General features: G+C 41.4%; 2 protein-coding genes across 2 annotated transcripts in view; one reads left to right on the top strand and one right to left on the bottom strand.

Annotated features, from left to right (window-relative positions):
- The first annotated feature begins 3,054 nt into the window (after positions 1 to 3,054).
- Positions 3,055 to 12,548, top strand: part of LOC137306509 (acylphosphatase-2-like) — a 42,870-nt gene continuing 33,376 nt past the window's right edge. Inside the window, exon 1 of the mRNA XM_067975774.1 lies at positions 3,055 to 3,118. The gene's annotated coding sequence lies outside the window, so the exon portion shown is untranslated. The remainder of the gene's footprint in view (positions 3,119 to 12,548) is intronic.
- Positions 6,132 to 7,733, bottom strand: LOC137306508 (probable G-protein coupled receptor 75). The gene has a single exon (XM_067975773.1). It carries the CDS (start codon positions 7,731 to 7,733, stop codon positions 6,132 to 6,134), a length of 1,602 nt encoding a protein of 533 aa, XP_067831874.1.

The raw sequence follows: 12,548 nt of genomic DNA, 5'->3' as shown, positions 1-12,548 counted from the left end.
CCCATGATCATGATCTAGACATTTCCTACATATTGCTCAATATTTTCCTGTTTATTCTTGAGCCCTGAGTGAAAATACACCAAGAAAAATAACAGAACAAAAAAATTACTATGATACTTTACAAAGTCATAAACAAATACAATATGTAAAGCCTGTCAAAAATACTTAGTTGGCCCATGACATAAAGGAGTGTTAGATATAATCTGTGGCTATTTCAGGTCCTGCAAGAAATTAACAGAAATGAGCTTATCCAATGGCTTGGCTAGTTCAAGTAGCAAGGTACTCAGCCGTACAGACCAGGAAGGTCCCAACTATTCACTGCCATAACCAGCTGAGCCATTCATCAGGAGCCCTTATTATACATATATATCCACTTATATTCAGCCCGTACATAATTACAAAAATGGCAATGAATTTTGCTACTTTGTAGCTTGTCCTTCTTCCTCCTCCTAAAAACACAAGTAGAAGTAATAAACAAACAGTTGGTGGCATCTAGTGGGGATCTACTGTACTTTTTATACCTCAAATGTCAGCCTGACTTCTGAAGAGATGAACTTTTGATTTAAATCTGCACTTTCAGCATCTGGTTGCACCATACTTAAGGATAGCTGGAGTAACAGCTTTTCTATTACTGAAGAAAGAGATCAAAATTACTAAAACAAACACAAATACATACAATTAGAGTCATTTTATTTTGTAAAGTCTAACAGTTTTAGGATCTGGAGGGGTTTTCACTTTGCATAAAGTACTCTTTACAGGGGTGATGTCACAAGAAATAAAACACATTGGTGTCTGTCAGACGTCCAATGCGTTGCACACAGAGCAGTGGGATGTTACTTTGCACCCCAGATTTCCTTTGGTATTTCCACATAATGTGCTATTTCTAGCAAAATTGTAAAAATGTTCCAATCGCATGCAATTGTGATTTCAGTAAAAATAGTAACAAGAGGAAATATTGCCACTCTGCTTCACTAACACAGTGATGAATTACTAATCTATTCTGTACTGTTGTTGAGAAATAATGAGACGAGGCCAGCTGCTTTCCCACTTGGTGGGTGGGAGTGGTAGTTTTTCTCTGTGTAAAAGGTGTAGCAAAATTGCAAACCTGTGTATAAATACCTTATTTACAATTTCCACTACACCTGATGCAAAGAGGAAATCTTCCTCCAAGAGGTGTGAAATTGGAGGACCAGCCACCTTGGGCCAGTTTTGCATCCCTACCAGCAGCATCACTGGCAGAAACCCAGGGCCTTCCCAATCACTGGGCTTTTACATGTTTTAAAAGGAAAGTGGACAGCAGTGAATATGAACCAGTTTAGAACTAAATAGATTTTGGAGCGTTGAGATTTATTGTTTAAAGTTCTTACCTTTGTAAAAATGATCTGTTTGATTGTTGGAAATCCATTGTCCAGCAGCTGCAACTGGTCAAATAGGAATCATTAGAAAATTAACATAGTGAATAAAAACAATTTGATATTTGACACATATGGGATTAAATGTTACGTTTCACTTTGGTTGCTATCAAATCTGAGTGCTGGTTTGTATGTTATTGTGCATTTACCTGTTACAATACAGAAGACACATTCCTTGTGGAAGCGCACGGTGGGGTTTACTGCATTAACTAATACAAGCAGATCTCCTTCCAGCTCAGCTGATCTTCTAAATCTCCTGTTGTCATTTTCAATATGAACAATGAGGTATTCTATAATCTGGAAGCAAAACATACTGTGTCCAACTGATGATATGGGTCATGACTAACATTAAAGACTGACTTGTGCTGAATACTTTATGTTCAATGTAGGTATGTTGATTCATATCTAGAATTAGCCATGCAATGCTGTTTAAAAAAAACGCCACTTTAAATGGGGAAGATAACCCGGCCCATGTAATATCATAAGCAGAATTTCCCCCTCTCTTTAGCCTGGCCCTGATAGCATCATACATCATCCAACAATTGAGAAACAAAATCAATTTAGGATGTCAGCTTGGCTCAGTTGGTAGCACTCTTGCCTCTGGGTCAGTAGGTTGACTCCTTACAACTCTACAGACAGTGGTTGCCCTCTGGTACTTCCTCTAAATGGCTGTTTTTCATGTGTGAACCTATACAATGAGCATTGCCAGGCTATTCAACCACTATGGGCATACAAGCAAGCCCAATTGTGCCCTCACACAACCTCTACAGAATTGGAGTCAGTTGTGATCATGAGCAGGAAACCTTGCTAGTTTTCCCCTCCCTCATTTGGGGAAACAAAATCCAATTATAGCACACCTACTGCCCTCTCGGTTGTGATCAGCTAACTCAACACAAAGGGGATACAAACATGGGATCTTCCCTGTATGTGTGGATCAGCTGGTTATTGGATAAACTTGCAGAACCTCTGCAAGGGCTGGTTGCACAGTACTAACCCATTAATGGATTAAACCCAATAGACCCTGATGAGTTTGCCATGTGCATCATCATTGAGGCAAGGCAATAATGGGAAATAGGAAAAAGCAACCCAACCCCCAACCAAATAAGGTGGCCACCATTTTCCTCACTCCAAAAGCAGCGAGGGGATTTAAAGGCTGTGGACATGTTGAAAATGGTTTGAAACACTATATGCAAAATGGGCTCATTTTCTTATGCAATGACTGAACCACTTTATTTTATGCAATTCAGCTTTGGAAAAAAAAAACGGCTTTTTCTATCCAGTTTTGAAATCTCCGAATGACTGGGTGGCTCACTCTACGTGCATTTCTTTTCGGTTTTATCATCCCATTGAAGGGGGAGACAGCACGCACTCTGATTCCATTTACCTGACGTACTGCTGACTCCATTATATCCACATGTGTTTATATTTGATGTTCGTTGTTTGCCTCGTTCCTCCTCAGTCGCTTCTCTCGGAAAGATTCCCGCACGCGGCCAACGGATTTTTCAAAAAAAAACGAACATTCATGCGCTTGGGCCGTTTACCGCCCAAAAAAAAATAGTCAGTGCGCCTGCGCAGCTGCCTCGCGGCGACGTAAGATTGCCTCCCGCGCATGCGCGAACTCTCCTTTCCCTCCCCCCCCCCTCCATATCTGTAGTGCGCAAGCGCTGGATGAGAGCCAGATAGAAGGTTTGTGAGGGTTTTAACAGGTTCGTAAAATAGAGCGAAATTGTTTATTCAACGAATTTACGTGTAACATTTATATTCTCGGTTATGTGGGTGGGCCATATTTAATGCCCTACTTGCCCTGAGAAGGTGGTGGTGGTGGTGGTGGTGGTGGTGGTGGTGGTGGTGTGAGCCTTGTAGAAACACTGCAGTCCTGGGTGTTGATGGTGTTCCAACCACGGTGTTAGGTGATGATGAAGAAATGTAGATAAATGTCCAAGTCAGCATGGGGAGGTGTTGTTAAAGTAACCTTAGTGAGTTGCTGCAGTGAATCCTGTAGATTGTGTAGAATTATAGAATCATACAGCACATAAGGAGGCCATTCAGCCCATTGTGCCTGTGCTGGCTCTTTTGAAAGAGCTCTCCAATTAGTTCCACTTCCCCTGCTCTTTCCCCGTAGCTCTGCAATTTTTTTCCTTTTCAAGTATATATATCCAATTCCCTTTTGAAAGTTACTATTGAATCTGCTTCCACCGCCCTTTCAGGCAGCGCATTCCAGATCATAACAACTCACTGCGTTTAAAAACAAAATTCTCATCTGCCCCCAGGTTCTTTGGTCAATTACCTTAGATCAGTGTCCTCTGGTTACTGGCTGTCCTCTGGTTACTGGCCCTCCTGCCAGTGATAACAGTTTCTCCAATGAATTTCTCTAATTTTAAAATTATGTTGACATTACAACAGGGAAACAGTCTATCCTGCACATGAGTAGCAGCCCTGGCCCCATGTACCTGCCCTGTTCCCAAATCCCTTTATGCCCCTTCCTTCAACCATCTATCTAACCTATTCTTAAATGTTGACTGGTTTCTGCTTCAATCATTGTCTCTCTCTCTCTCTATCTTGTTAATGGGCAATGACACTGCCTTTTAGGGACCTGCAGAACAGAAGATCTTTTATTATATAAATAGTAAGACTTCTCTTGAAACAGCTGCACATGGCTAGACATTCCATTGGGTTATGCTGGAATGCTATTGTATGCCTGTGTGTGAGGGAGTGTATGAGTAAGGGCAAAAAGAATGAGAACCAGAAGATGGTAGTCATGAACTTTGGGAGGGAGGGGGGAGACCTTCAGCTCTCCCACTCCCTCTATTACCTCCATGCCCAGAATCTTCAATGCTCTCTCCTCATAAGGAGTCACAGTTGCAGCTTTGGTGACCCTCTTCCTATCTGCAGGTGCAGCCTTCTGTTATTTGCAGTCTCCTCCTGCAAGCATGTATGAAAGGGGCATATGTTGGAAAGATGAATATACAATATAATGTGTGCCACTCAAGTGCCCAGGCCAAGTAAACATCATAATATTGAGGGACCTTATGGTGTCACTGCCCTTGGTGCTTGATGCTTTGCACAATTAATAGTGCCCAGTGTAAACATATCTGAGATGATCTCAGTTCACAATGTTCGGGTCCAACAGGTCTGGGAATATGTAAGTACTATACAGTGCATAGTACTATAACATATACTGCATCTTTCCTCTCTAATAGAACACCAAATTTAGTTTGAAGTGAAGTTTGTAAAATATTGTAAAACTAAGGTGCACATCAGCACCACTCACCTTCATAAAGTTGTGAAAATCGCCAAATTTTTCCTCATCTGCTTCTAAGTTCAGGTCACAGGTGAAACAGCATTTACTTACTCTTGTCACCTCTGTTCATGCTGCTCTGGCACTGCTCTTCATTGCAGGGTGGCCTCTTCCTTTTGAATAGAGCCACCTTTCACTGCAGGACCTTCTACAGCAGTCCTTCAGGGCATTGTCATTGAATGGGACCATTCTGCCTTCGTCCATTTCTAACAAATCTTCAGCAGGACAGGTTTAAGGGTGACCAGCAGTGCTTTAAGAGCAGCTGCAATGGATAACCTGCCCCTCCCCTCCCCCGACCACTAGGTTCCCCCAGTATGTCATCTGTTAAGTGATGAGTGCTAAAAAAAAATTGCTTGTGTGCGGTCAGCATCTTGCCCTGTATGCACTTATACCACCCGAGACGCAGTGGTTCTGGCACTGTAGTAGTTGGGCTACACTCTCAGCCCATAGTCTGCTAAATTGTTCCTTTCCCTAAATGTTATAAAGGAAGATACCATATAATTTTTTGTATCCACATTACTTCTGTTGCCTTGTTTTATACTTTATGGTCAGATTCAGTCTGGAAGATGTCATTTTGTGGAGAACTCCCTATTCTGTGACATAAATGGGGAGCACTACATATAGTACATTATTGCTATTCATTATATCACTGGGTCCACACAGTTCTACTCTATTAGGACGCAGGGAATGGCCCTAATGATGATTTTTTTTTAATATTGCTTCTTGCTTGACCTGTTGGAAGATACTCTTGAGCAGTGTAAGAAACAGCCCACCTTTGCCAGTTTTGGTTTGCCCAATGGTGACCCGGCTGACAGGAAAACGCACACCTTGCACAACCTGCATGCAGGCATTAATTGAGAATGGGATTGGAACTGACGAGTCCTTACCAAAAGTTCCAAAACTGTACCAATATTACAACTGAACCGCTTGACACTACAGTGCTCAACATGTCAAAGTTGATTTTGATCCAAGTATTGCACAACTATTATATGAGAGATGTATCATTTATATGTAGTTGCACATGGTTTCCAGCTGTTCAATAAGCCAATTTAATGAATACCAGTCTCTCTGCCACCAACACAGCTCGTTCTGCTCTCAAATATCAAGTTATTTGACATTCTGGGTGTACAGTTATGCGATTTACAGCATACATCCACATGATTTGGCAGTGAGACATACATAAGCCATGCTGCACCAGATTTTTACAGATTGTTAGCTATTAACCAGTGTTCATTGTTATATTTGATATTTTAGCAGTAGATATAGTAAATTGCCCTATAATTAGCAATGTCCTTACGTGACTGATATTTGTCAACAGATGCCTGCTTCCAAGCAAGAAATTCTTGACACCACCGACTTTAGTGAACATGTTTTATGTTTTGTCTAGTACCATTTAGTATTCATATGGAACTCTGATTGGCCTAGACAGATGGAATGGGGATTTGTTTGGCAGAAGTGCTGTCACAGTCCTGCATGAAGTCTGATGTTTTAGAGATGTGGTAATACATTCCAGTGTAGGACTGAGCAGAGCCAAATGTGTACCTTTTGGGCTCCAAACTGGTAGGAGTGCTGTCCTCCTGGGAGATGCTGCTGTTGTAGATACTGTAGTAAGGCTCTATCCTAGTATTGATAGGTGTGGAGGCAGCCTGTGCTTTTTGCTGGTACTCAACAGAAGTGAAGACATCCTTCGAATTGCTTGGCCCGCAGGCCTGGTCTACAAGCTTTTTCTGTGATTTGGGAGAGAGGATGTAGGCCGAATTGGTATCATGATGAGAAGACTTGTTCCTGTTCACAACCAGGCTACCGTCCCCCACTGCTTTCAACCTTGTTTTTTGCTTGCAGCACAGCAGCAGGGCCATGAGCTGTGTGCACCAAGCCACCTTCTTGCGGAGACCAGAGTTGTTACGGGAATAGATAAATGGGTTGAGGCCGGACCTAAAAAATACCAAGGTGAATCCACAGAGCTCAAACTGATAGATGATAAAACTGCTCTGAGCAGATAAGACATCATGCACTAGAGCTATACCCAATGGCAGACAGCAGACCACTGACAGTAGTATCATAATACAGGTCACTACTGCTTTGGAGTCTTTAACAGCTGAAAGGTTCACAGTCTGTTCTAGCTTCTTATTGGAGGTAGTAGCACTTTTACTTTGATTGTGTGTGTACATGTGTGTCTGCACATGGGGTGTTTTGTTGCATTTCTGCTTTCTGTATAAAGAGGGTCCTGATACTTCGGGAGGGACAAAACAGTTGGGCTTTTTGGGGTCAATCACTGTAATCACAGGGCAGCGCCGTACCTGTGCATTCTTGTGCAGAGTCTGAGCAATCATAGCATAAGAAATTGCAACAATACCGACACAGAGGGTAAAGTCCACTACGTAAGTGTATAAAATGGCTTTGCCATCTTCATTGATGAGTCCTAGCAGCGGGACACAGTTCTTGGAGCTGTGGTATTTAGTCATGGCTGACAAGGTGGCCAGGGTGAAACTAATGACCCACAAGATGATAGTAAGAAGGAATGTACAGACAAACGAGGAGGAGTGGTTAGTTTGTTGTCCCAGCACCATCCGTAGACGATGGACAGCAATCACAGCCACTGTTTTCAAAGACATTATGACAAATCCTGTGCTGGTGAGGTGGAATGCGAAACAGAAAGTGTCTGACAAGCTGTTCCCATTGTCAAAAAACATCACAAAGCCAAACATAGGGGTTGAGATGAGGCAGATGAAGAGGTCACAAAAAGACAGATTCAGGATCATGAAGTCAAAATGTGTCCTAAATTTCCTGAAAGCTGGATTGAAGAAGGAGGAGAAGACAATTAAATTCCCATAGGACCCCAGACAGAACACCAGCATGAGCAGTAGGATGCAGGTGGCCAGCGTAGCTCTATGGACTGCTGCTTGGACTTCCGTTTGATTCTTTCCTGGAGAGCAGTTGGTGAGCACGGGGAAAATACATTCTGGTGTTGTGTTCATATTGAAAAGGAGTTTTTCTTTTCTAAAAGATGGTTGGATATCCATTGATGTGGAGTTCACTTTTAACGCTAGCAGTTTCTGAAAGTGTTTTGACGGGTTTATTGCAAGACCTGGAATCAGAAAAAAAGTATATTACTACTTGTATTATGTGGTTAGAGGATAAACTGTGTGGAACAAAAGGATATAGTTTATTCACTAGATAAGATAGGTCTGTTATGATGTATAAATATCTGATGCCAGTGAAGTGAAAAACTGTTCACTTCTTGAAAGCTGTAAAACTGCAAATTTTGTAGCAAATAATTTTCCTTCAAATAGATTTTATGTATAAATACATTTTTGCATCTTATGGCATAAATCTCCTTCCTCCCAAATCTACGTGCTATTCTCATACTGAAGTGCCAGTGCAACATGGTCTGAGAGCTCTCCTACTGTTTTTATGAACAATTACTGGGAGCCAAATCAAGGCAGAGCCGGTTGACACAGCCTGTGTCCTTTTTCTCATCTCCTTTTCTGTAAAGAAGCAACTTAGCTCTGCTTGACATCTATGGCAGCTCAGGAGTTGAAGGGTTAGGAGCTCACCATGTGGTGTATCGTGGCAATAGCCCAGATTTGTATTCTACTGCTCTGTTCCATTTAAAAATAAAAGTGCTTTTTAAGGCGAGGGACTTTAGTGTTGGTGAAATGGAACATTTTGCATCTTTTTTTATTCGTTCAGGGGATGTGGGTGTCGCTGGCGAGGCCGGCATTTATTGCCCATCCCTAATTGCCCTTGAGAAGGTGGTGGTGAGCCGCCTTCTTGAACCGCTGCAGTCCGTGTGGTGAAGGTTCTCCCACAGTGCTGTTAGGTCAGAAGTTCCAGGATTTTGACCCAGCGACGATGAAGGAATGGCCGATATATTTCCAAGTTGGGATGGTGTGTGACTTGGAGGGGAACGTGCAGGTGGTGTTGCTCCCGTGTGCCTGCTGCCCTTGTCCTCCTTGGGCACCTAAGGGCTGATTTTCCACTGTTAGGTGCTTGAAGTGAAAGGCTTGTGTTTTACTCCACTGCACCACCCAATCCTCCTGTGCTGTCAGTGGGGAGCCTCGCCTGCCAGCTGTACATATCAGGAAATCGTTTGCACACTGCCCACTACTCCCTGATAGTGCACCCAGCGGGCATGATTCCTGTTGGAAGTGCTTACTCAGAAGATCCCCCCCCCCCCCCGGAGTCAAGATTAAACACTGCTACTATGTCAGTTTTTTCCATTTTCCCACAACAGCCAACCCATGGCCACTCTAAGATCCAGAGTGCCAAATTAGGTCTGAATGGGAGTGCTAAATATTGCCAAATTGGAAACAATTATGTGTTGTACAGGGAACTGCATTGAGACTACCAACGCTCATTTCATATAGGACACATGCGGCCAGTAGACAGAGAGAGACTTTCATTCTCAGCCAGATTCTGGAGATGAAAGAATGTTGTCTTAACCCATTGCACCACGCATTCCTCCCCTGCAGGCCGTCCTTTTTTAATATATTTATTAGCTTACTGATGCTACATAGTGACCCATAGTATTTAACATACCGGCACACTAGATTATTATTGTAAGGCTTGAAGATTTTGTCAGTTTCGTATTGAAATTGCTCATTTTTTATATAGAAGCTTCGAAATTCTGTTTTTTGAAGAATTGCTTTAGTGTTTTGAATACTTCAACGCACAGATGACCTTTGTTGTTTTCAAATTGTTTATCGGAAACAAAGAGCAAATTTATGTATATATTCAATACTAACTATGTAAAGTAGAATTAGAATGATATTCAGGACTACAAATCAAATTTTTCATCCACAATATAAATGAAGTAAAGAATTGTAATCTTGTAGTTTCATTATTTATATTTTCATTTATGCCAGGCATTGGATTTTCCAGTAATTAATTGGAGCTTGTTTCTTGATGAGCATTCTGGTATACTTTCTGACCAGAGTTGTCCCTGTATGAATGCATAATGTATTTATACTAAGCCCCTCTGAGTGTCTTTTAAATGCATGCTCAAGTCAATTTAAAGTAAAAGGATTCATGTCTGCATTAAAGGAATACACAGAAGAATTTAGCACAGGTCAGAAAGTATACACTGTTTAATTTAATTTCTTGAAAAAAGGAATGGTACCATGAACTGCCTTTTCTGCCCTTCACTCACATGAGGTAAAGCTCATCATGTGCAATTTTCATGGAATTGCTTTTGTTTTTTTATTATTCGTTCAGGGGATGTGGGTGTCGCTGGTGAGGCCGGCATTTATTGCCCATCCCTAATTGGCCTTGAGAAGGTGGTGGTGAGCCGCCTTCTTGAACCGCTGCAGTCCGTTTGGCCTCTTGTGATCCCCAATTTCCTTCGACCATCCATTGGCAGCCATGTCTTCAGCTGTTTAGGCCCTAAACTCTGGAATTCCCTCTCTAAACCTCTCCACCTCTCTACTTGTCTCTCATCCTTTGAGATGCCCCTTAAAACCTACCTTTTTGACCAAGCTTTTGATCACTTGTCCTAATATCTCCTTATGCGGCTCTGTGTCAAATTTTGTCTGATAACGCTCCTGTGAAGCGCCCTGGGACATTTTACTACGTTAAAGGTGCTATATAAATGCAAACTGTTGATATTGGTTCTAACAGAAGATGCCATAACTTTAAACTAAAAACAGCTGTGTTTTTCATCTACGCACTACTAAAAATTATGCAATATAAATGATAGTGCAGTTTCTAAGAAATATTTATCACCAAGCAACATGCTGAGGCCAGGAAACCTTAGCTAACCAATAAAAATCAGTCCCTGCAGTCAAAACCATGACAACTATCTATAAATAAAAATGGTGGGTCCTGATATTGCTGCACACCACATCACCTGTACCTGTAGTTAGTCGGCATTCAGTTTTACAAATTTTTTTAACAAAAATCATTTAATTTTTTTTTGTTTTATCCCATCCAACAGCTCTCTGCACTTCATAACCTCGCCATTGAAGAAATGGGTGGAAATCTGCTCACAGGCCTCTGCCGTAGGTTTTTCAAAAACTGATAATGCTGCAAATGTAAAATAAAAACAGAAATTGCTGGGCTGTCATCACTTTAGAAAAGAAAGATAGATTAATGTTTTGAATGTACAAAATTCTAACAAAAGGTGTACATCCGAAATGTTAAGTTTTTTTTTCCTCCTTTTTAGGTGCTGGCCGACCTGCTTTGTATTTCCAGAATTTTCTGTTTTAATTTTTGCTCTAAAGCCCGACATTCAGTTGTGTACAAGCACCCTTGGATGATTGACCCTTCGTTATATTCTGTCTCTGCTCCCCTGAGCCTCTTCCCACAGTGACATAAGTGAGAGCAAAGATTTACCATGTTACGAATTATTAGGGATGGGCAATGAATGCTGGCCTTGCCAGCGACGCCCAGGTCCCGTGAATGAATGAAAAAAATTGATAGTGCAGATTTGCATTCTTCTACTTGGTGCAAAACCCTTGCCCCCACGTTCAAATTTTAAAAATCTTATCAAAAGTGAGTTCTCTTTGTAATCTTGGTATAAACCCTAGGTTTTCTATTACATAGAAAATGCAACATGGGAACAGCCCATCAGGGAAACATCGTATTGGTGTTTGTTTTCCACACGAACGGTAGTCCTAATCCCATGTGCCCTCCCAGATCCCTTTAACCACCTTTCCTTCAACCACCCATCTAACCTATTCTTAAAAGTGACATGAACTCTACTTCATCAGTAACTCTGGTAGTGCATTTCACAGCTACACAATCGTCTGTTTTTAAAAAAAGTTTCTCCTGTGCTCTGTTCTAAATCTTACATTTGATCTTATATTGATGTCCGTTAGTCAAATATATTATTAGGAAAGATGTAAAGATGAATCTGTTAACTGATAATAGGAACTGTGGATTCAAAATGTATTCTCAGTTCCTACTGACAGTTACCAAATTTACTTCTACACCTCTCTAAATATTATATTTTAAATGAAGCCTTCATTAAAATAGAAAAAAAAAATTATAAGCATGTTAAGCATTTGTCTACTAATATTCACACAGCCTGTTTTAAGGCCTGTGTATACAGGTAAAGAAATTCCTTTTACTGAACAGTCAATATTTCTGAATCTCTTCACTATCCAGAAACTTCTCTAGTTGCCCATTGGACCCATTTATACTGTTTACTTCAGTGTCCTTCCTTGGTGACTGATCTGCAACTCTGTGTTACCCTTTGGGTGAAAAAGTCCAGTCTCATTTCCCTTCTAACTTCTGAATTTTTAACTCGTGTCCCCTAGTGTTTGGGCCCTTCACCATGGCGAATTATTTGCCTGGATCAATTTTGTCACGCCCCTTCTATTCTTGAATGGACCAAAGGTACATTTTCACAGTATAAGCTGCAATATGTTTTGAGACCATTGTACTTGGGAATAATGAGAAAAATGCTAAGTGCAGAATTTTGTTAACCGGATGGCAAGGGCTGAGGGTTTTACTGAGAAATTATGCTTTGTACAGGAAGGTAACATATGTTATCCCGACTTGGAAATATATCGCCGTTCCTTCATTGTCGCTGGGTCAAAATCCTGGAACTCCCTTCCTAACAGCACTGTGGGAGAACCGTCACCACACGGACTGCAGCGGTTCAAGAAGGCGGCTCACCACCACCTTCTCGAGGGCAATTAGGGATGGGCAATAAATGCCGGCCTTGCCAGCGACGCCCACATCCCGTGAACGAATAAAAAAAAAAAAAAAATTTGGTGCTAAACATCCCTTTCAATATTCATTCGCATAATGAGGTAAAAAAACGAACAGAAGAATCATAGAAATTTACGGTAGAAGGAGTCTATTTGGCCCATCGTGTCTGTGCCAGCTGAAAA

Source organism: Heptranchias perlo, chromosome 43, assembly GCF_035084215.1.
Source record: "Heptranchias perlo isolate sHepPer1 chromosome 43, sHepPer1.hap1, whole genome shotgun sequence".
NCBI classification, from domain to species: domain Eukaryota; kingdom Metazoa; phylum Chordata; class Chondrichthyes; order Hexanchiformes; family Hexanchidae; genus Heptranchias; species Heptranchias perlo.
This window is presented reverse-complemented; position numbering and strand designations above follow the sequence as displayed.

Coding starts and splice junctions, on each gene's coding strand:
- LOC137306508 (XM_067975773.1), bottom strand. CDS start 7,733: ATGGATATCCAACCATCTTTTAGAAAAGAAAAACTCCTTTTCAATATG.